Source organism: Taudactylus pleione, unplaced genomic scaffold (assembly GCF_031769625.1).
Source record: "Taudactylus pleione unplaced genomic scaffold, aTauple2 ptg000885l, whole genome shotgun sequence".
Lineage (NCBI taxonomy): Eukaryota > Metazoa > Chordata > Amphibia > Anura > Myobatrachidae > Taudactylus > Taudactylus pleione.
Window position 1 is genome coordinate 1,211,852 of NW_028285286.1, and position 24,286 is coordinate 1,236,137.

At 44.6% G+C, this 24,286-nt stretch overlaps 2 protein-coding genes across 7 annotated transcripts in view; both read left to right on the forward strand.

Moving 5' to 3' along the window:
• Positions 1 to 4,608, forward strand: part of ZNF507 (zinc finger protein 507) — a 31,941-nt gene extending 27,333 nt beyond the window's left edge. For 3 of the 5 annotated variants that reach the window (XM_088458975.1, XM_088458978.1, XM_088458979.1), the window contains exons 5-6: positions 2,386 to 2,520; positions 2,636 to 4,608. In XM_088458975.1, coding sequence (XP_088315101.1) covers positions 2,386 to 2,520; positions 2,636 to 2,960 — 460 coding nt within the window. In that variant the 3' untranslated portion in view covers positions 2,961 to 4,608. The remainder of the gene's footprint in view (positions 1 to 2,385; positions 2,521 to 2,635) is intronic. The other 2 variants (XM_088458976.1, XM_088458977.1) reach the window with 2 other exon arrangements.
• A 6,301-nt stretch (positions 4,609 to 10,909) lies between these two features.
• The window catches only part of DPY19L3 (dpy-19 like C-mannosyltransferase 3), a 51,972-nt gene continuing 38,595 nt past the window's right edge, over positions 10,910 to 24,286 (forward strand). The window contains exons 1-6 of one of the 2 annotated variants that reach the window (XM_088458972.1): positions 10,910 to 11,052; positions 16,356 to 16,488; positions 17,476 to 17,600; positions 22,093 to 22,183; positions 23,011 to 23,132; positions 23,882 to 24,027. In XM_088458972.1, the coding sequence (XP_088315098.1) occupies positions 16,386 to 16,488; positions 17,476 to 17,600; positions 22,093 to 22,183; positions 23,011 to 23,132; positions 23,882 to 24,027 (587 nt within the window). In that variant the 5' untranslated portion in view covers positions 10,910 to 11,052; positions 16,356 to 16,385. The remainder of the gene's footprint in view (positions 11,053 to 16,355; positions 16,489 to 17,475; positions 17,601 to 22,092; positions 22,184 to 23,010; positions 23,133 to 23,881; positions 24,028 to 24,286) is intronic. The other variant, XM_088458973.1, reaches the window with a different exon arrangement.

The following is a 24,286-nucleotide window of genomic DNA, read 5'->3' on the forward strand; positions in this document are numbered from 1 at the left end:
TTATACGTCACATCCTACCTGCATTTCACCATTGCTATCTGTCTACCCATCCATTTATCGGCCCTCTAGCAACATTTTGAATGTACCCATCCAAGCTCTTCTAGAGTCACCTCTCTGCAGTTGTTCATTTTAACCCCATAATAGAGCGCCTAGTTCATTTTCTGAACCATAGTAGTACACTAGTTAATGTTATGCCCCATAGTAATGTCCTAGTTTACATTGTGTCACATTGTAGGGCTGCCAGTACACATTATGCCACTCAGTACCCCCAATTCACATTATGCTACATTACAGTGTCCTCTGATCACATTAAGCCAGAGGTTCCCAAACGCGGTCCTCAAGGCTCCCCCACAGTTCGTTTTTGGAGATATTCATGGTTGAGCACAAATGGTTAAATCAAATTGACTGCGGTACTAATTAAGGGCCTGATTCAGCAAGGAACGCATGGATGCAGACGCACGCAAACGGTCAATATTTTTGCTCTGCGCATGCATCACAGTACACGTGCGCGAACCGGCCAGTGCGTTGGACTCTGTGTGAGCAGGGAGTCTGCAGCCCCAGGGACAAGTGATTGACATGAAGTGCCATTTGTCGGTGGTGATGGGGGAGTGGTCGGGCAAACGCAGGCGTGTCTGAGCGTTTGGACGGCGTTTCAGGGGCGTGCATAATTAAGCACTTGCAGCATTGGACGCAGCTTGAGGTCTAGTTGCACACAGGAAGTCTCGTTATGTCTGCGGGAGGGTCAGGTCAACCACTATTGTGCGTATAATTCCGATGGTTCTCGATGTAACCGATGATTCTGCTGTCTTACCAGGTATAGAGGACTGCAAATAGAAAGTACGGTGGTCGCTCACATCAGCTTAATAATATTGCCCAGGTGCTTGTAAAGGGCAGGGTTTACACTGAACCACAGAAAAAAAGGGATAGTCCCTCCAGCAATATTAGCAAAAATACTTGAATCCTACATAATAGAAATTCAGAGGTATTGGTTGCATACATTTGCAAATATATGATTAAGCACCGGGCCAACGTCAAGGCTCCTCTATACCGGCATCCCTAACATTAAGGGCTCCATGTCCAAGGCGCAGGGCAGCCCAAAAGAATCCAGCCAATGACCATCCCCAGGGTATCACACGAAAAATGGAAGAAAGGTGATAGTGAAGTGTAAAGTATAGATGTGTCAAGATAATGAATGTGTTAAAATAATAAGAGAGAATTAAAATTACATAAATAATAAACAAATAGAAAGGTGATGAAAAAATATCTAAGTGAATTAAGTGGTGATGCCCTGAAAAAGGTCCTGCCAGAGCACCTGGGCAATATTATTAAGCTGATCTGAGCGACCAACATACTTTCTATTTGCAGTTCTGAGAGGCATGAAGGGAGCCAGTATTGGGAGGATGTGCTGGTCCGTATAGTGCCATTTGGAGGTTTCTGGGGTACCCCCTAGGTGAGTCAGCTCTCGGTTTATATTTGTGCTGTTATCATGCAGTACATTAATTGTAATTATATGACCCTGAGTGGGTGCTACTATTTGGTAGCAATAATTATTTTGGGGTGAGCGTTTGGGCTTGGGGCCCCCGGAGTGGCTCTGGCTGGGCCTTTTTCAGGGCATCACCACTTAATTCACTTAGATATTTTTTTCATCACCTTTCTATTTGTTTATTTATGTCATTTTAATTTTCTTATTATATTAACATTTATTGATTATCCTTACACATCTATACTTTACACTTCACTATCACCTTTCTTCCCTTTTTCGTGTGATGCCCTGGGAATGGTCCTTGGCTGGATTCTTTTGGGCTGCCCTGTGTCTCGGACGTGAAGCCCTGAATGTTAGGGACGCCGTTATAGAGGAACCTTGACGCTGGCCCGGCGCTTAATCATATATTTGCAAATGTATGCAACCAATACCTCTGAATTTCTATTTTCATGTAGGATTCAAGTATTTTTTGCTAATATTGCTGCAGTGTGCTGGAGGGAATATTCCTTTTTTTTCTGTGGTTCAGGTATAGAGGACGTAAGTAAAGGGAAGTGGGTGGTATTATGTAGTGCTGGGCGTCTGCTTATTCTGCTGCGATTGCCCCGCGTATTCGCAGCGGCTGGGTGCGTGCATCTGCATCCGCGCGTTCTCAGGCCCTAAGTTACCTGTGCTCAACCATGGATCTCTCTAAAACCAGATTTGAGAGGCATTGAATTCGGAGAGCCAGGTTTCCGTAGTAACAAGGAAGCTGGAGGAGGAAGTGGTGAAGAAGCCTAGACGTTCCACAGGGACCGGGTCACTGTGACTAGAACGTGGCCCTCTGTCCCTGGTCTATAAATGATTTCTCCCGCTTACAATAAATCTGTGTGTAATTAGCGTTCTCCTCTTCCGTGCTTTGGCAGGTGCTCGCTTTGTGGCTATGTTTGCAGTCACCCTCCCTCTTTAAAATCCCACATGTGGAAGCACGCCAGCGACCAGAACTACAATTACGAGCAAGTGAATAAGGCAATAAACGAGGCAATGTCGCAGAGCAGTCGGTATGTTCCCGTCCAGGAAAATCTTTGCACAGTATTAGGATGACCTGAACATCCATGTCAGTGTTTTGCCAAATTTTTTGTAATTTTTAATTTTTTTTTCTTTTATTAATTTTAGTGTTCAACAAGAGCCCCCGAAGAGTTCACTAGAAGATTCTGACACGAAACTGGACTGTGATGGGGTTAGCTCAGCAGGCCAGCCAGCACCAGAGGTTACAAATTGCATAGAAACCCACAAGGTCAATCCAGCGCCAAGTACCGCGTGCAACACAGAGAAGCTGCAAAGCCAGATCCGGCCCGGCACGGAACTGTGCGTCCTGCTCTTCTGCTGTTGCATTTGTGGGTTTGAGTCTACAAGCAAAGAACTACTTATGGAACACATGAAAGCACACGAGGGGGAGATTATTAACATCATCCTGAACAAGTCTGAATCCACGTCCTGAACAAGGGGCGCTGCTCCCGCGAGATTGGAGACAGGTCGTCTTGTGGAGTCTATACATTTATTTTATTTTTTTTTCAATAAAAAGGCACCAACACTCACATTGGAGTGATGGGTCTAAGCACGTCCTTTTCTCATTTCACAAGCCGGATACGTTTGGCTCTGCGTTCCCTTGTAGGGGTTGCTCTTTTCATAAAGTTGTAGAAGTTATGAGACGACCTCATTCTTTAGGTCGTAGTTATGCCAGGCCAAGCTGTTTAGAGGGAAATACAAGTTTGGGGTTTTTTTGACAGTAAAAAAAAAAATATATATATATAATTTTTATTTTATTTTGTGTAGTAGCTTATATTTAACTTTTGTGTGGTGTTTTTTTTTTTTTTTTACCCCAGTTATGATATTTTAAATTGTAATGTTCTGGGAGCATATTTAGAGACAGACAACATTTTCACTTATGAATGGCACTGATTTTTGTTTTATTTTTTTTATTTTGTCCAGTTTTGGATATATTCTATTCATCATTTTTATATTCTCTATTATTGAGTAAAAATGTCAGTACCCCAACATAACATTTTTTAGGAGGAAATTTGATGTCTTAGGCGAAAACAAAGTTTAGGATGGTATATGGTGCAGTTCTGTAAGGAATGGTCCTATATCCAAGCACTTAAAGATTTCCTTGGTCTCTCTCAGCTCTTGCCAACTGGAATCGGCCTAGATAAGGCATTTAATTAGTGTAAGACCTATACAGGCAACAGGTTACTCAACTATTACAACCAAAGATTTCTTAATTGTGACACAAGCCAGTCATTATGCAGTGTGTCTTCCAGCGAACTCATGACGAGGGTATTATTAATTGTACTTTTCATTTTACTCACAGCAGGGCAGCCATTTTGTGGTCCGAACCAATATACTGGAGTGCCCAGCATTTCAATTCATTAAGAGCCAGTGACCTGACAGACGCAGCGTGCGGTACGCAGTGGCCGATGTTATGACTGGAGAGACCGTTTTAGTCCGCTGGGAGCACTGTATTGTCTCTAATCCCGAGTGAGTAAATTGACTGCGTTTTTTTTAGTTTTGGTTCATCCCACAAAATGGCCGTCTCCGCCCTGTGTCACCAGTGGTGATCGGATAGTTAATTCAGGAATCTGAATGACATCGTACAGATGATAGTATACTGTTGCTACGTTCTTAAACCTTTGGTGGCTGAACAGGTGTCCGTTGGTTGAGAGTCTCCTGTTATATTACATAAATATCGTTTCAGCTTGCACGTGTAACTGTGGATAGAGACGGGTTGGGAGATGAGTGCTATTCTGATGAGAGCTATATCAGGTTGGCTGGGAGCGTACGTGCTATATTTATTCTCCTAAACTATCTGAGCACTGTTATTTGGGTTTCTTCCAGACAGTAGTGGGGTATAAAAGATGCCTTTTGTAGCGTTGTAATGAAAATGAATAGATTTTTTTATTTATTTTTTAAGTTTAGAACATAGAGCTGCAATATTGACTTAGTTTATTTAGCTTACATTGTAGGATGACGCTTAGTGTCATGTGCTAATTCACTGCTACTTTGTATATTTTCTAGGGATGTGCAGGCTCGGTTCTACTCGGTTCCGTTCGGTTCTTTTTACCGAATCTTATTGGCTATCCAAAACTCGTGACAGCTGAAACCCAATAAGATCCGGTAAAAAGAACCGAACGGAACCGAGTAGAACCGAGCCTGCACATCCCTAATATTTTCACACCGTTTTATGTGAATTTTGCAGGCACACGTGCACAGTCTACTTTTGCACCAGGTACCTGTTTTGAAATATCCTCATATTAAATCGGCATTCCCACGTTTTTCTCGAAATGACAAGTTAAGTACCTGTCTTTGAGCGTGCATCTGATAGTCCATTTTTCTTAGCTGTACTTCTACAAATCATCATCATCTCCCTTTTGAAACTCTCTGAAGGTTAAAATAAATATATGGCTGCCTCAGGGTCACCGCTCTCAGCATGTCATGTGAAGGTTGATTTTGCTGTAGACGGAGCTCAGAGGTGTGTTCCCATGCCTCTCTGCTCACCATATTATGTGACTGTGGTTGTCATGGTAGTCACATGACACTGTGCAAGTCTTAAATTACAGTTTGAAGAAACATACCAAGGAAAATGATACTTGCAAGGCTACTTCTGCAGTGATTTATATAAGGGGAAAAAAAAATCATTGGATTGCTCCTTTAATAAAACTAGATAGAAAAGTTGTTGCAGCCATAGGCTTCTTAAACTGCCTATCAGGAAGATAACATTTTGTTTATAGCAACTTTTTTAATATACGGAAGTGCTTTAATGATGTGCTAGAGTGTCTCACCAAAAACACATAGGCGAATTAATGCATTTGGTCTTATTTAATATTTTTTAACGCCCCTCTTTTACTTTGCCACATGTTATGTCCTGAAGCGCAGGGTAGTCACTGACTAATAGCCCTTAAAAAGCAACATAATTCAAGGGACAGGCGACACAGCAAGGCAAGAAATATCACTAAAATTGTGGTTTTTCCTAATGCAAGCTATGGCAGCGTTCCGCTGTAACACATTTTGTGCAACAGATAAAATATATTTGATACATTGTATTTCAATAGTTTTAAATACTTTGAAGTTTGAATATTCATATTCGTAGAAACTGACAGTTTGTCATTCACAATTTATAGCATGTTTTTATTTTTCATTATTTTAAGATATCTATTTTTGTAGCGTTATGCAAGGTGTGCCATTTTTTTTTTTTTTTCTACGTATTTATTAAGTATTTATATGAATTTTCACAATGTAGTCAGCAGAGAAACTTGATGTATTTTCTCAGTGGTGCTATTTCCATGTCAGTAAATCTTGACTTTATCTCAGTGTAAAGGAAACGATCCATGGGCGGTGGAAGCAAGTAACATTTCAATATGCCACATGGTAATATTGCCCGGTATTCCCATTTCTGTGGCTCTTGGCATTTTTTAGACTGTGCCATGTAAATGCATAACCAAGTGTGAGAGAGAGTGTCTGTAGTCCAGTGGTGTCAAACTCTGGCCATTCAACTTTTGTGGGACTACTTAGCCCAGCATGCCCTGCCACAGTTTTGGCATAACCTAATAGCAAAACGTTTGCACTGCATGCTGGGATATGTAGTTCCACTACAGCTGGAGGGCCCGAGTTTGACACCACTGCTGTAGTCCATTGGCAATTGCAGCTGTGGTAGAGTTGTAGGTTGTTGGCTCAGATGTGCAATATCTTAAGGTTCAATTTAAAGTGTACCCATTACCTACTCAGGGTGGATGCGGCCCCTTTGTTGTCTAAACCAGTAGAAATAAGAATATTACGTAGCCTATACAACTGAAAAAAAGTGCCTTGTTCCTCATTGAGGCCACTGTTCCTCCCATTTCAGTGTATGTCATAGTGATGTTCACTGTAAAATGAGCAGAGATCTTCAGCCTAGATATTTTCAGTATGTGGGCACGGTGACCGTATCCGGCTCCTGGGAACCCATGACCTCACTGAGGCACTTCGAGCCGCACAGAGGCAGCCATTGTTTGCAACTGAGATGCAACCGATCATTTCTCAAGGAGCCTTTCTCAACTCTGAGGCCCTTTTGAAACACATTGAGGTGAAGGGGTCCTGGCGGGTTGATCAGCTGCATTCAACCCTATTGGTTTTAATCAAAGGCCATTCCACTTTGGGTATGAAATGTACACTTTAAACAATGTCACAGAGGTTTCCAAACGTGTATGCCCTTCATAGTATTCATGTACTATTGTCATTATGGCTCACAATTGATCAGTAAGACGTTGCAGTTTTTATATTCATATATGATGATTGGTGCTTATAGCATTTTCTGTGCTTCCACGCAACACGACGCACTTCGTGTAAGTTTAAGTTATATACTTTTAGAAATGCAGATGTAAGTTACAGCTTCTATTATTTCCTTTTCATGTTCTATTTAGAAGTGACTCTATGGGAACCCACAATTCTCCTGTCCTCCAAAAGAGTGCAAATGAGTTCATTCAATCGCATCCTTTTGTATTACTTGTCTGTCTTTTTTTGTTTTTTTGGGTTTATTTTAATGCCGCAAAAATTATGATTTTTTTTTTCTCTATTCCTGGTAATTTTGATCAGTGGAAGTAATTTGCGAATGTCATTCGGTATCGCTGAAATAAGGAGTATTGTGTACACTCATTCTAGTCCCAAATCATGTTTTTATGAGGAAAAACAAATCTGAAATGTCACTTGACACCTACTGATGTCATGGTGGCCAGAATGTTGGGTATCTTCATGATAAAGCTTTGCCACTGTTGGTCAAGATGCCCTCACTGGATGTGTTGGGATCTCCTATCGCCCACTGGAACCAAAATCATTGTTTGGTATTTGTAATCTAGCCATGGTTGGGAAGGATTTAGCCTCACATTCCTGAAAGGTAAGAGGCTGGCTCTAACATCAATGGGCAGTACCATAAGCGTACTCTGCCAATCTCTCACACACTGTGTCACGGACTTGATCTTTGGTTGGTAATGTCAGGCCCGCAGCGGATCATGGATACGAATATAGGACACTGGTGGCTGATGTAGGTTTTTGAATGTTACGGTGATCAGGATTTTCTAAAGATCAGGCAGGATACTAGTTCATAATACCCAGAATTGTGAACCCTCCCTGGCACATTTTCTATGAAGTTAGTATAAAAAAAAAAATTCAGGATAATAACTTATGTAACGTCCAACAATTCCTGTCCATGTGAGCGCGTGCACTATGGGCCCGGTCTGATACAGTAGTTGGCTTATGTGACTTAAGTGAGGCCTCAAAGCAGTGACTTCACTTATATCTGAAAGGAACTGGTGGTGCCATTGTATCTTAGCAAATTGATAATTTTGTGACCAATAGGTAAAAAGACGATTACTCGTGACTCTCTGATTGTACTAGTTCCAAGCTAGGAATACGGTCACAATGCCGACGTGGGGATGTGGACACGGGTTAAATGCTCTTTACAGCATTTGACCCGTATGGGTGTTATAACTTTAGACATGCCACCACCTACCGCAAGTGTCGACCTCTGATACCCAATCCCTGAGCTATAAATGATCAATGTGTGTGGGTTTTTTTTATTGTATATTTAATGATTGAATTGGCAAAGACTGAGAATAAAATATATATAATCTATATATTTTATTGGTTTGTGCCAGGAAGAAATGGGGGAACTCTGCCTCCCTGGCGAGCTCAGGGAGGACAGAAACCTCCTGTGGAGCAGAAGGGCTATTCTGCCCCACGGACGGACTCTTTAAACATCGAGAACTTTTTTTTTTTTTTTTTTTTTTTGGAGGGAGGGGGGACTGCTATTTGCTGATGTTTATTAGGAGCCAAGCTGCTGACCGGGTGACGCCATAAGGTTACTAAAACGTAACATGTCATTTTTAGTGGGAACCATCGAGCAGTACCGCACTAAAACTCTGTAGCCAACATACTGAATGGAATATGCGTAACTTTAAAACCGATTTAATGAATCACTGTTGATGGTTGTACGACGCATTAGAGTCCTGTTTCGTTTCTTTAGAAATGTCCTTTTTATTTTTTTCTTCATTCTGTGCAGCATCAAGTTGACGAAATATGTTGCGCCACCTAATTTCAGTATTTTGGGGAGGTTTTTTTAGCGTTCACTGACATTTCTAGTGGAATTATATAACACTAACGAAATATAGATTTTATTTTTTATTTTTTTTCCTTTTTCTTTCTTTAAGCCAAAGTTCTCTGCTTTCAAAAACTGACATTTACAGAGGGTGTAATCGCTTCTTCTCATGTTTTGATATTGTATCTTATATCCAGAAACTTTACGACTCTGCACGCCTTAAACTGTAGGATTGTCTCTACAGGGGACAGATTCTGGGAGAGGCAAAGCTGCGTATATTTAGTATTTCAACTACCGTTTAAGAATACTGTAAAATGTTAGAATAATTTATTTTGCTTTACAAAAGTTTGTGAAATATTGACTTTCATACTGTATTTTTTGGTAATAAACACATTTTAATTAATCCTGTGTGAGTATTTTCTTATAGCAAAATTTTTCCTTTTCGTTCACAAGTAACCCTGGTGGGAATAGACGTTTTAAAAGGCAAAAGTGCAGCTTCCTCTTATCTGTCACTGCAGAAAAGACGAGAAGCTATATTTTTTTTTTTTCTAGGTCCTAGACCTTAAATGCAATTCTGTGTGTGTGTGTGTGTGTGTGTGTGTGTGTGTGTGTGTCTCTCTCAATGGAAAAATTGGCAATATCTGTGGTTATGGTGCAGTACCCTTTCAAAGGTACACCTCTCGGCCATCATTGGTATTTGAATCCCACCACCCCCACAGAAAGCACGTACAGTTAACTCATTAGGAACCAAGCTTTGTGCCTTGAGTACAGTTTTAAAATGAGTAAATGCAGAAATCCGTCACCAGCTGATTAGCCCAGCGATGCATTTAAGGAAGTATATTTTTGGGTTGATTAGCGTACAATTGTTGGTACTTGTCCCTCTGTACATAGTAAATTCCTATATAGGTCTCAATCCAATCAGCCGCGATCTCGCACAAAAGTGCTCACAGCCCCATAGGGCTCCGAGCTCATGGATAATTGTATTTACCCCATAAAGTAGCTAGATGGCCTCCGTATACTGCCTGGAGTCATCTTCCCACCTTAGCTTGAAGCCACCTAGAATACATCCTGCTATGCCAGTGGGGCAGGGATACCATGGTTATGGTCAATGTAATGGGCAAAACCAGTCCTTGCGGCTGCCAACCATAAAATATGGGGACAAACAGAAGCGTTACCGTGTCCGCCACCACATAACTGACCCTAAGGGTGATGAGGAAGCATCATTTACTTAGGGGGAGATTTATCAAATCTTGGAGAGAGAGAGTGAAGAGAGCCAGTACCAACCAATCACCATCTAACTGCCATGTTACAGACGGGGCTAGAAAAATGAAATTAGGAGCTGATTGGTTGGTACTTTATCCCTCTCCACCATTTGATAGATCTCCCCCCATGACTGTATATTTTTGTTTGAATTTCTCATTAAGAAACTTTCGGCCTGCTGTGAAAAAAATATTGATACTCTAAGGCGCGCCCTGATTCAAGAGAGTTTGGAAACCACTGTGCTTGGCAGAGACTGCGCTCATCGCAGGCAACGTTTTCTAATAGGACGCAGAGGGGGGAATTTAATTGTTTTTAGTGCACCGCTCAGTAATGGGGGCGCCCGACAGAGCCATTCAATTGCCTCCCGAGGAGGCGAGCAGAAATGTGCGAAAAGTCCGTGTTTTTGGCACCCAAACCAGGACTTTTAGACTTTTTCCACGGCTAAAGACTGGTTCTGGCTGCGACGAGCGCGATAATTAATGGGCGCTCAAAACAATTGAATAGCTCTGGCGGATGCCCATTATCTCTACCCCCCAAAAAAACCAACTGATTGCCCCCAGAGCTGAAGGGTGCAGAGCTGCGGAATGTTGGTTATATACATATAGGGTAATTGAGTCTGTCAGAGAAAGTGTATGTATGTATGTATGTATATAATATATGTGTGTATATAATATATTATAAAGTGTGTGTGTTTTGGATATAATAAATACTCACACACACTATAACTAGGACATTCATGTTTTTACTAGCAAAAATCACATTTAATTTCATAGGATTAATCATGTAAATCGCTGAAGGGACCGGCCTTATACCCTTACAGCGCCATCTCTAATACTGGCAGTGGAACTACACGGACAGAGACTACACTGCAGCTTAGCCTAAACTCGAGCTATGATTGGTTGAGCGCAGCTTCTGCACCGTAACCGCAGAGCACTCTGGGAGTTGTAGTCTGAGTTCATTAACCACTGCCCGTTCATTAGCAGAGTACGAACTACAGCTCCCAGATCTCTCGGCGTTCATAGACCGGCAGCGTCCAGCGACTGATCCAATGGGGAGTCAGTCTGACAGGGTCCGGGCCTAGCTCGGTTGCCAGGACAACCAGACGGCGCAGCCGACATAGCTTCATATTTCTTTATTTACCCCGGTAAGGGATTCAGGCGAGGCCGCGGGGGAGAAGGCCATGAGTGGTGGCTGCAGCACATAAGTCGGGGTAAGCGGGAGTGTTCTCAGGTGATGGTGGGGTGATGTGCAGGGGCTCTCTGGGATGGATGGGCAATCATTGTCCTCATCCATTCATCCATCAGGGATTCTATTGTGTACCATTTATTTTTATTTGTGTGTGTGTGTGTGTGTGTATGTATATATGTGTGTATATATATATATATATATATAATATATATATATATATTATTATCCACAATGTGTGTATGTGTATATATAATGTGTGTGTGTACATACATACATACGTATAACTTAAGAACAATAGTACAGCGCCGCTCGTCCCTATCAAAAAACGCGTTGGGCTGGTTACCACATGGAATTTTTAAAATACTCCAGCATGCAATCTCCAAACAACGTCCCAGGATACTGTCTGGTTAACACACCCCACCGCTAGATGCCAACAAAGGCCGCCGCCAGTCGCCCTAACGCACTGTTAGATTTTTTTTTTATTTTATGCTAAAAAATGGAGCCCCTCCCCCCAGCTATGTGTGCCACAAGGGGCGTGGTCACTGAAAAATGGGGGCGTGTCAACATGACACACCACTTGTCACTCTGGGAACATTCCTGTCCACTCCATATGCACCTTAATGTCCCCAGTAGTCGTGCCCCTTATGCAATGTCCCCAGTAGTAGTGCCCCTTATGCAGTGTCCCCAGTAGTAGTGCCCCTTATGCAATGTCCCCAGTAGTCGTGCCCCTTATGCAGTGTCCCCAGTAGTAGTGCCCCTTATGCAATGTCCCCAGTAGTAGTGCCCCTTATGCAATGTCCCCAGTAGTCGTGCCCCTTATGCAGTGTCCCCAGTAGTCGTGCCCCTTATGCAATGTCCCCAGTAGTCGTGCCCCTTATGCAGTGTCCCCAGTAGTAGTGCCCCTTATGCAGTGTCCCCAGTAGTAGTGCCCCTTATGCAGTGTCCCCAGTAGTAGTGCCCCTTATGCAGTGTCCCCAGTAGTAGTGCCCCTTATGCAATGTCCCCAGTAGTCGTGCCCCTTATGCAATGTCCCCAGTAGTCGTGCCCCTTATGCAATGTCCCCAGTAGTCGTGCCCCTTATGCAGTGTCCCCAGTAGTAGTGCCCCTTATGCAGTGTCCCCAGTAGTAGTGCCCCTTATGCAGTGTCCCCAGTAGTAGTGCCCCTTATGCAATCTCCCCAGTAGTAGTATACATTATGCAATCTCCCCAGTAGTAGTGCCCCTTATGCAATCTCCTCAGTAGTAGTGCCCCTCATGCAATCTCCCCAGTAGTAGTGCACCGTATGCAGTGCCTCCGTTAGTGCCCCAAGTAGTAGTGCCCCTTATGCAATGTCCCCAGTAGTAGTGCACCGTATGCAGTGCCTCCATTAGTGCCCCAAGTAGTAGTGCCAATTATGCAATGCCCCCTGTTGTAGTGCACCGTATGCAGTGCCTCCGTTAGTGCCCCAAGTAGTAGTGCCCCTTATGCAATGTCCCCAGTAGTAGTGCACCGTATGCAGTGCCTCCATTAGTGCCCCAAGTAGTAGTGCCAATTATGCAATGCCCCCTGTTGTAGTGCACATTATGCAGTGCCTCCGTTAGTGCCCCAAGTAGTAGTGCCCCTTATGCAATGTCTACAGTAGTAGTGCCCCTTATGCAGTGCCTGTAGTATTGCCCCCTGTTGTAGTGCACATTATGCAGTGCCTCCATTAGTGCCCCAAGTAGTAGTGCCCCTTATGCAATGCCCCCTGTTGTAGTGCACATTTTGCAGTCCCTCCATTAGTGCCCCAAGTAGTAGTGCCCCTTATGCAGTGCCCCCTGTTGTAGTGCACATTTTTCAGTGCCTTCATTAGTGCCCCAACTAGTAGTGCCCTTATGCAATGCCCCCTGTTGTAGTGCACATTATTCAGTGCCTCCATTAGTGCCCCAAGTAGTAGTGCCCCTGTTAAAACCCCTTAAGCTGTGCCCAATATCTAGTGCCTCCTATGCTGTGCCCAATATACAGTGCCCCCAGCAGGAGTGCCTTTTACAAATAAGACAGACACACAACATATTTACTTGCCGGAATCCCCGCTCCTGCGCCCGCCGCCACTGTCCGCTGCTCCCGCTGGCGTGTTTATTTTAATGTGTAGTGTGTGTAGTGCCGCGGGCCGCACGTGCCCTGGGCCGATTGATAAAGTTTGGATACTTTTTTTTTTTTTCACTTTTTGGTAATTTTATTTTAATTCTTATTTTTTTTACAAAACCGTAAGACTTGTTATCGGCAGGAACAATAATATACTGCAAATCTGTGTTTCTAGTAAATAAAAGCACAGGGATGTTGGGGTCCCATGAGGACTGGCTTCAAAACTTAAATGTTTTGATCACGATATGAACAAAATCTCCATGTTTTTATTTGCTACACACAGATTTGCAGTATTTTATTGTTAGTGCCATTAATAAAAGTCTTTGTGTTGTATACTGTACGTATATGGCATTAATATTGCCACGCAGCTGGTACCATATACTATATAGGTAAAACCAAACGTGGGCATATTTATTTCCTGTATTGTTACATTTATGTTTTATTTAATTAGTGCACCCCCACAATGGGACAGATTATCCCTTGAAATGTCAATGCATCTGTTACTACATTTTCATTAGTTATGTGAAGTGGACCTGATTTATTTTTGAGCTCTGTATTGAGTATTGTGTAACGGAACCTGTGACCGTCGCTTCCTGGCCATCTACCTGAATTTAAAGGTTTTTCTGTGCCAGCCTAGTTCTAGATCTGTGCCCGCGTTAGCTAGCACATGGCCCCTCTAGCCCAGCACAGGGTGGCACACAATACATTCTGTTCCAGGATTAAGTAGTGTTCATTCTAGCCCAACCCGTGCAGTTCATCTTTCCTGCCTGAGGTGTCACTCTCCGCTCTGGTGCTTCTAGCCCACTCCGCTGATGCAACAGACTGCTGAGATACAGACCAGAGTGTGCTAGAAGCACCAGAGCAGAGAGCGACATCCCAGGCAGGAAAGATTAACTGCACAAGTTGCGACAGGTGCAGGGTGCTAGAATGAACAGTAGTTAAGGCAGGGATGGAGAACCTCAGGCCCGGGGGCCATATAAGGCCCCCGGAATCATTTGGTCTGGCCCTCTGAGATTTTTTTTTTTGCTAGCTGTATCTGGCTAGCACAGTGCCTAGATTGGCACCCTGCAACCAGAATCTATGCAGCAGTGCCACCTGAAGATGCTTCAGATGGTCACACTGCTGCCCTTACAGCTCCCCGAAGCATCCTCAGGATGCTCCAGGCTTTTCTGTAATCACTGGCAATTGTGGCCCTGCCCTGTGTGACATCACACCGAGGGGGCGTGGCCTGCTCCGGGCCTGCAAATAATCTTCTATATATCAAAATGGCCCTCGGCAGAAATAAAGTTCCCCACCTCTGAGCTAAGGTCTAGTACCACAATTATAGAGTCTCGTCATTCTGTCCAGTCTTGCAGTAGTGTCATGTTCACGCGAACCCTTATTTATAGTGATCCATCTAGGTTTTCCTATAATTCCTGCCACTTTATTTACTAATATTTCAGTTCTCCTATAGGGAAACCTAATATTTCTTGTCAAAATGAAGTAAAAACCCACAGCAATTTCTTTTTGTATTCACAGATCTATACAAGCATCTCTATAGACAAGATACTAACACTACATAGCAATAAAACGGGTAATATATAACTGGTGGATGCTATTAATAATTGTGAGAGCCTGGAGGGCACTTCCGGAAGCCAGTGGTGAAATTTGTTTTTACGATTCTTGCGTCTTTTTTCGTCGAAAATGCGATGCGTCTAGGACGCACCAGCAGACTGTGCTGATTAATTTGATATGCAACACTTGTTGCATACTAAGTCTGTATATAACGTTCCCGTCGGCTGTGTCAGCGGGACGCCATTCCCTGAAGGGCATAAAGCACCCAGCCCTGACACAGCCGGCGGGTTCTGTCCTCCATCCGCGGGCCGCTGTGTCCAAACGGCAGACCAGCAGTCAAGTGTCAAGTGTTGCAGTCAGCACCCGGCATCCATTCACAGTGACTGCAACACTTGGGCTGCCCGGCATGTCCGTAAGTGCCAGGCACACCCCCAAAAGTGACGAGAAAGACACGCCCCCTTTTCATTGGCCTCGTGCCTATTTCGGACGCGCCCGCGCCTTTGGCGCGCTCTAGGTCCGGCACCCTCCCTGCCGCCGCACCTAGAGTGAACACTAGTATATGAAGCACAACGGAACTTGGAATGAAAACAGCTGTGGCTGCTACATTGAGCCATATTCAATTAGAGCGGATCCGCGATACTTTTCCGCCTCCCAGACTTTTCGCCTACATCGCGTCTTTTTGTAGACGGAAAAGTATCGCGGCCGTGCCGGTTTTACCCCGTATTCAATAAGGAAGTAGGCGAAAACGGGGCCAGGCGAAACTTGAACAGGCAGAAAGTAATGTCAGATTTGGGGAAATCAGCCTGACACCCCCCAAAAGATGCTCTGACATGGGGGTTCCCTATGGTACCCCCCGATTTGGCTTGCTGAAGGTATTTGGTGTTTTTAAACGGGCTCAATAGCTGCTAAATAGCGTTTTTCTATACGTGATGCAGAATAGTATTCAGGAGGTTTTTTTGCAGAAAATAACTTATCCCAGCAAATTTGGGGTACTTGAAAATGGGGGGGGGCATATTTAAAAGTTGCTGAAGTTCAGTTGAAAAAATTGTGAAAAATTCACCTGCCGCAAGCACCTGCAATGAAAAAAAACACCTGGGGCATACTTGGGGACCCCCCCCAGAGTCAAGTTCGCTAGTTTTTAATTTTGTCCCCCAACATTTTTTGGGGTGTTCAGTGTTTTTTTTAATGTGTTTGATGCAGTTTACCTTTGGGGGACTGTCTGAAGGCTGCACGGGGGTTCCCGCAACTTTGCACCCCAAAACCCCAATTCTGCACTTTTTTCCGCCTGCTATTCATAGGCAAAACTTTTCCGCCTATTACATTGCCTAGGCGGAAAGTCTTTCAAATTGAATACGGAGTAAAACCAAAATAGACGAAAAGTTTTTGCCAAAAACACGCGAAAACAGCTTTTCGCTTCAAATTGAATACGGGCCATTGTGGGACTTCATATATAGATTCAGGGACTCAGTCGCACACAGATATACAAGTGTCGCATATCAAATCAGTCTGCTGTTGTGTCCTACTCACATCGTATTGTGTCTTAGACGCATTTTCTGCAAAAAAAAAGAAAATGGTCTTTTTACCGTGACTGCGGCAAAGATGTATAATAAGGGCACATCTGTACCTGACTGTTCTTGCGTTACAATGTTTGTGTTCTCCACGAATCAGCCTGAAAAGAAGGCGGCAGCTGCTGACACAATGACGACCGTGCGGCAGAGGAAGAGAGTTAATGCGTCTGAGCAAAGTCACCACAGATCGTCTGCGCAAAAAGCCCCAAAGCACAATGCAAAAGACCCTTCTGGTAAGTGTATGTACTAAGTGACGCCTGTGTATAGAGTGGTTTTGGTATGTTTTAGCCACAATGACGTAGTCGTTATATAGACACCATAATGTCAGCACATACAAGTTGTCGACACCTAATTTTGAAGTCTAACTCCAACCTTACAATTTCTATTGTCGACATTGTAACCATGTTGTCATTATGGTTGTCAACCTTTCGACTGTCTACAAAATGACTACATCCCGTACAGGGTAAACATAACAGGACTAAAAGCTATCTCCTATGGTCTGGTGTTACACTTCTAACGTGAAGTCACAAATACCAGCCGTGTATGTGGTACGCTGGGCATTTGTGACATCGCCATAAATGAGCCTATATGCAAATAGGAGCCATATTTGTATGTACCCGGACTACGCCAAGCCGCCTATTCCCTCCCGTCCTGCTTCTCCGCTCAGAAGGAGACACTTAGTGCCAGACATGCGCAAGGAAGCTTATATTTCATGTAGAAGAATGGCTTCAACAGTCTCCAAATATGATCATTTATACGCATATGGCCGGACATAAAGCAGCTTCACTGGAGAATAATGTCACGTGTGTTATTTGCGCTGTGTGAGGGGTTATTTGCGCTGTGTGAGGGGTTATTTGCGCTGTGTGAGGGGTTATTTGAATTATGTTTGATATAGGGGAGTATTTATCAAAGCTGTGAGAGATAAAGTACTAACCAATCGGCTTCCATTTTTCATTTTGCAGGCTGTGTTTAAAAAATGATAGTTAGGAGCTGATTGGTTGGTAACTTATTTTTTACAATTTCATCTCTCTCCCAGCTTTGATAAATACCCCATAATGTGACTTCTGTTTGAGATCATGTGACTTCTGCTTGAGATCATGTGACTTCTGCTTGAGATCATGTGACTTCTGTTTGATATTCAAAGAGAATTTGTAGTAATCCGAATTCCGTCTCACTAATGCTTGTTGTCGCCTCTGTTTGTTGTCCCCCGCTGTGTATAGGCCCCAGTGCATGGAGCTTACTGTGTTACATCGTAGGAGGGACCGTCGCTCTCTGCCTTGGGCTACTCACCTCTTACTATGTTGCTACCCTCCATGAGAATGATTTGTGGTTCTCCAATATTAAGGTACAACACAATATTTTATGAAGGATTCCTGTTGCTATCACTGTGCTTCCCAGCTGCTGCCTGTTAGTGTTTATTGACTCCTCCCTCTTCCAAGCCTCTTATTCATGCCCTTGTGATCTCCCGCCCGGACTACTGCAACCTGCTACTCTCTGGCCTTCCTCTCTCATGTCTCTCACCTCTTATATCTATCCTCAATGCTGCAGCTCATGTCGTTTTCCTTTCTCATCACTCTGACACAGCCTCGCTCTCCACTCCTTCACTGGCTGCCCTTCCCCTACCAAATCCAGTTTAAGCTCTTCACTCTCACCTTAAACGTACCCCCCCTCTAACATCTCCAACCTCCTCTCAATCCACGCTCCATCTCACCCTCACTGGTCTTTCTCTGATGGGTGCCTGGCCTCCTCACCGAGTGCCTCCTCCCCCTACCACATCCAAGACTTATTTTGTGCTGCTCCCCTCCTCTGGAACTCAACTCCCCCATCATATCAGACGATCTACCACCCTGCAGGGATTCAAACGTGTCCTGAAAACCTATGTATAAAAATTGAGCGCTATATGTAATCAGTGTTAATAATTAGTGGCTATATGTAATCAGTGTTATTAATTTGTGGCTATATGTAATCAATGTTATAACTAACTGGCACCTGTAAAAGAAGAAATAAGTTATACTTATGTTTATAGGTCCTTTATGGAGATTTAATTATGGTGGGTCCTGTTCCAAAGTCACTATGCCTTATGATGAAAAAGAGCTAGCTTTCCCCACCTTACCCTTCCAAAGGACTCCGATTCTTCCGCCCTCTCTCCAGAGAGTAGAGCTGGCCACACACTAGACCAACTTTCATCCAACCAGCCAACTAGTTGGCTGGTTGGAATGAAAATCCGGTAACGTATGGGAGTAACTGATGTCAGCAATTTGCACCTAAATGCCATAAAATAGATGAAAATGGTCGTCCGACAAGTTTACTAAATGTTTGAACTAAACAATTTGGTCATACAACAGTTTTTGTCCATTTTCTGGCGTTTGGGAGCAAATTGCTGATTGTCATTTACTTTCATAGCTTACCAGGTTTTCATTCCAACCAATCAACTAGTTGGATGTAAGTTGGTCTAGTGTGTGGCCAGCTTTAGTCCGGGCTGCGGTAGGGAGCTAGTTGCTCGAGCCTGGCTTTCCCTGGTCCTGAAAATTGCCCGTTCTATTACATTGCTTGTTTATAGTATTGTAGTTCTCCCTGTTTGATGCTTTGGACACTTGGTGGCGCCATTTACGTAAAGGACGATGATAACACAATACAAAGCGAGGGAAATTATGAATATATTTTTGTACTTCTATGTTTTTGATGCATATTAAACAAAGACATAAAGTAAATTCTCCAGGAACAGAGGATATAAAAATTCAGCTTTCAATATGCTAATTCTGAATTTGACATTGCGCTATGCTCGTTTCATTAGTTACCTTATTTGGCGCCCTTTAGGAATAATGGTGCGTACACACTGGGCGATAAAGTGGACGACTGAACGATAACGATATCGTTATCGTTCAGTCGTCCACTTTATCGTCCATTTTTAACACCAAAAAGATGAACGATGACGACGGGCGTTCCCGCAGGTCGTTCGTCATCATCGTTCATCGGGCTGACATGCAGGCCAACCTGACGATCTCGTCAGGTTGCTGCATGTCAGGGAATGGGGGAGAGAGCCCGGCACTGAACGATATCGTTAATGATATCGTTCAGCGGCTGTGCTCAATGTCATGAACGACACTGAGCTCATCCTGCCGGGGACAACACTACACGATATCGCTCAGGGAGCATATCGTGTAGTGTGTACCCACCATGAATGTATATGCTGAGTAGGGATCATCGAAGGGAGCAGCCTTACAGTCTATACAGTTTTTATAAATTGTTAAAGTTGGATTACATTAGCGCAGGAGAAAGGTTTGTTTGGATTATGTATTGATAAATCCAAAATATTGCGTAGCGATGCCTATTCCTAAGTGGCAGCACATGTGCTTGTTAGTTCCAGCGCAATAATGTATTTTTTTTTTTAATCCTTCTTGGAAAATATAGGTTAGATTATACGCACCTTTTTGATCAGGGAGAGTCCCTGCAACATCCTGCAGGTGCCGGTTTTCAGTCGTATTTTGTGCATTAAAAATCTTCTTTTTGTGTTACCCCACCCACTAAGAACTGACCTTTTTGCAACGTGATCATCTCTGAGTGCAGAGACGTATGGAGCAATTTACTCAGGGATAGAAATCCTAGCCATGGAACACTGCCATGGCTGTAAATGCCACCATACACGGTGCGATTTTTCATACGACGTGGACGATATCGATCGTAACTATTAATCATGCACATCGTGTGTTGTTTCTGCACCATTCCGATTCGCGTCTATAGTGTATGATGTGACATACATAGAATGCTATTTGTCACATCGTACACGACAGAGATCCGTATTACTTGCATCGGTGTCATTTACACAGAGCACGGACAGGTCCATGAGATCCGTCTGTGCTGCTGCAGTAAAAAAAAAAAAAAACCTGTGGGAAAAAAAAATGGCCTGCCCCCTCCCTTCCCTAAAAAGAGCAACCAGCACCTGGGCTTTTAGTGACCTAGTGCTGGGTGTGCTTAAATTCAGGGGACAAATGACGTAGGAGTCCCCCTTACTCAAGCACAACCAGCACTGGGCTAGTCAGAACCAGCCCTGGTTGCCAAAATACGGGGGACAAACGACGTGGGGGGTCTTCCATATAATGCGCAACCAGCACTGGGCTCTGATCCGGTCCTGGTTTTGGAAATACAGGGGAAAAAAATGAGTAGGTTCCCCTGTATTTACCAGAACTAACACTGTACTTTTTCTAGCGGGGGGCTGATGCCACAGCCAGGGGAGCCCTTTCACCGGGCCCCGCAGCATCAGCTCTAACCACTAGTCAGCCCAGGCTGGGAGCCCTGGGGAGCTGGGGACCCCTCCAATAAAGGGGTCCCCCTCTCCAGGGCACCCCAGGCTGATAGCCCGGGGCTATCCTCAAGATTCCCAGGGCGGTGGGTGCCAGGTTGATTATGTGGTGTAGTGTCAATAAAGAATAGCAAACATTGGGGTAGATGTATTATAGCGGCACTTACCGTGCCGCTATAACACTTCCCGCTTCGCCTCTTTACCGAGGCGAAGCAGGAAGCACTACCAATGAGATGTATAAACATCTCATCGGCCGGAGAGGGGGAGCGTTAACTCCGCCCTCCGGCGCTACCCGCTAGAGACCACAGCGCATCAGCCTTGTGCTGTGTCTCTTCCCGGCCGGCTCCACTGAGCATGCGCGGGATCTCGCAAGTATCGCGAGATCCCCGCGTGGAGCCCTGGAGCCAGCAGCCGCCGCAGCAGGGACAGCGCTGTCCCTGCTGTGGAGATAGCCTAGCGCCAGGCTGTAGCTGTCAATAAGGACAGCTACAGCCGGCCGAGCGGTCATGCGTTATGACCGTTTGTACATGGCCCTGCCGTCAGCGCCCCTGTCATTTACCGCCCAGACCCCCGATCATACATCGGGGAGAAGCGGTATCAGCGCACATAACGTGCGCTGATACCGCTTCTGGGCTTCGTACATCTCCCCCATTGTCTTTAAAAGTAGCACTGTAGGTCCCAGCAAGCCTCCCCCGCATTCTGGTACTTGGAGAGCTGCAAATACCAGCTTGCGGGGCTTTAAGGGCCCGCTGGTACCTGTAGTACACCTGTAAAGAAATGTTTAAAAAACACAATACTCACACACTTTGAAAATAGAGTTTTATTACATACATATACACACACACACACACACTCACACATACTCACCGTCGTTGCCTAAAGTGGTCCCCTTGTCCCTGTAGGCATCCATGGTCTTGGTAAAACAAGAAAATGAAATTACACGATCCACGCACTAGGTAAACAACCAGGATGTTGTTACCTCTCGAATGAAACGCTCAGATGCGGCTCTAGCCTTTGTAGAGCCGTATCTGAGCGTTCATTGGCTGTGAGATGTCAGCCCCCGTCTCTCAGCCAATGAACGGCTCCCTCCATTAAAGTCAATGGTGGGAACCGCAGAGTAAACTGTAATAACCCTGCGGCTCTCCTTTGACTTCAATGGAGGGAGCCGTTCATTGGCTGAGAGACGGTGGCTGACCTCAGCCAATGAACGCTCAGATACAGCTCTACAAAGGCTAGAGCCGCATCTGAGCGTTTCATTCGGGAGGTAACCCCCGGTTTAGAAGATGGAGCAGTCTATTGCCGTTAATGACGCATTATGGCTGGGAATTAAGGGAGCAATCTATACTATATATGTTTTTATTTTATGCCCACGCTTTTGTGCATGAAACGTTCCCTTATTGTGTAACTTGTACTTAAATATCGGGGCAATAAATGGAATTTCCACGATAGTGAGATAACTTTGTTCTCATCTAAGTTCTGACAACCACAAATGTTTAATTCGGCGGTACAGAGTAACCCTTTGTTATCCTGTGCGCAGGAAGTGGAGCGAGAGATCTCATTCCGGACAGAGTGCGGCCTGTACTACTCTTACTACAAGCAGATGCTTCTCGCCCCGTCCATCACACAAGGTACAGTTACTATCACTAACCAGGGGATCATACAGGAAGTGATGTCACAATCCTGCACAAGGGGGAACCTTTTCCTCTTCTGTACAGATGTGTCCTCATACATCTAGCCTCCTTGTGTGTTAAACAGCCCCTCTAGTCGCGCCATTCCCGTGGCGCGACATTAGCAACGCCATACTAATGACCATGGCATTGTAATGAGCTGTTCAGCAGCCACACCCACGGGTGTGATGTTTTGGGTGTCCACCCCATTATGTACACTACATGAACAAAAGTATGTGATCATAGCTAAAAGGGTACAGAGAGGATAAGGTGCGGAAAATATGGGGGTGGGAGGGGCCTCATAGCGATCAGGGATGGAGAAAAAAAATGCATCCGTATATGCAACAAATGGCGCAGGAGGGCGGTGCTAGAACACCGTATGTATCACAGTTATGCCATTTACACGCATGTGTTTACGGTCTAGTCTGCGCAATTTTTAATTGCAAACTGCTTGCTGCTGAGTTGTCAGACAAAAGCTGATTGGACAGACCTGTGTCTTATGTCTGGGACTGCCGCCATCACACTCACCGGCTGGGGCGAGTTACTCTTAAACCATTAGGAGAAGCCATCGGACCTTGGCAGTTCCGATCTCTGCCGATGGCTAACTCCCATCCTCCATGCAAGTTACCGTCTGCAGGTCCTCATTGTGTACATGCTTTGACATCGTTGTCTGCGGCTTAGTAGTAGCGATGATGAGATCGTACTTGATAAGAGAGCGATACAACATGAGTTCCTCAGTTTAGTTGTTTTCACTATACAGATATAAAACGTTTGTGCGTTTCCTGTAGGTATCACTGAGTTAATCTATGACAACAAGACAGAATCCATGAGGACAATTAATATTCTGGAACGGATGAATGTCTACCAGGAGGTTCTCCTTGCTCTGATCTACAGGACATTGAACTTCTGGGTAAGTAGCATTCATGCCTCTGTTTGTTGTTGTAGTTACCTACAGGATGACATGTATGGCTCTTCAGTAGGCTTATGCTAGCCACATATACTACAGTACTGGGCAGCTGACCTGGTATCACAGTGTGTGTAGTGTGACCCAGATAATGACCGTGATCCCCAAAAATAAAGCAAGTGCTGTACGCTGTGCATCATCCTCCGGCCGTGCTTAATAGCCAATGTTATACCCCAACTGTTCCAGCCCAAGGGGGCGATCAGCTGTGTGTCCACCATTTTGCCTCTCTACGTGTGTGGCCAGATTGGACATTGAACATGGCACCTGATTCTCACAACAATTAGCAGCATCCATGTGGCCAGATTATCAGATAGTCGGAAAGCCGTACATTGCATCCTCTCCATACAATGGGCCTGGGAATCCCAGGAGCTAGCAGTCCCCAATACTTGCATACCTGGCACAACAGCACAGAGGGGGTGGGGCTTCACAGGACAGGGGGCGGAGACTGAGGTGAGCAATATGCTAATGAAGTATAATTGTAAGTCATTCATGTACGTAACCTATCAGTTCTTTTTAAACTACAAGAAGCTGGCAGAGAATGCTGGGATTAGTAGTGCCTCCTTAGATCAATCCTACATTGATAGAATACCAGCACTAGGGTGCATTTGCTGTCCCATGAGAGGATCTTGTTCTAGCTTCCATGTTGCCGGAGCCATGTTATTATTGCCATCTTTATGAATTCCTGTATTCCCCAGAATTACCTGGAGCCCGTGTACTTCTACATCTACACGCTGTTCGGCCTCCAGACGTTGTACGTAGCCGCGCTGTACATCAACAGCTGGCTGCTGAGCGGGAGCTGGCTGTCTGGATCTTTAGCCGCTTTATGGTACATCGTTAACAGGTAAGGCTGAGTGCAACACCCTCCATGTTATTCTATTAAAGATGTAAAGTGCAGGCCGTGTATCGCTCCCATGGACAGCTGCGCTGCATGCGGTTATGTCACGGCTTTAGAACGCAGGGATGAGTCTTATGGAGACCTTTCTGCCGCTGTACATGGGACCGTATCTCTGTGCTCAGTTTTTCTTCTTACAAAAGCGCCCAAACTCGCACCCCTCGCAGCCCCTCTTCGTGCCGGACTCGCACTTTTCGTACGCATCCCT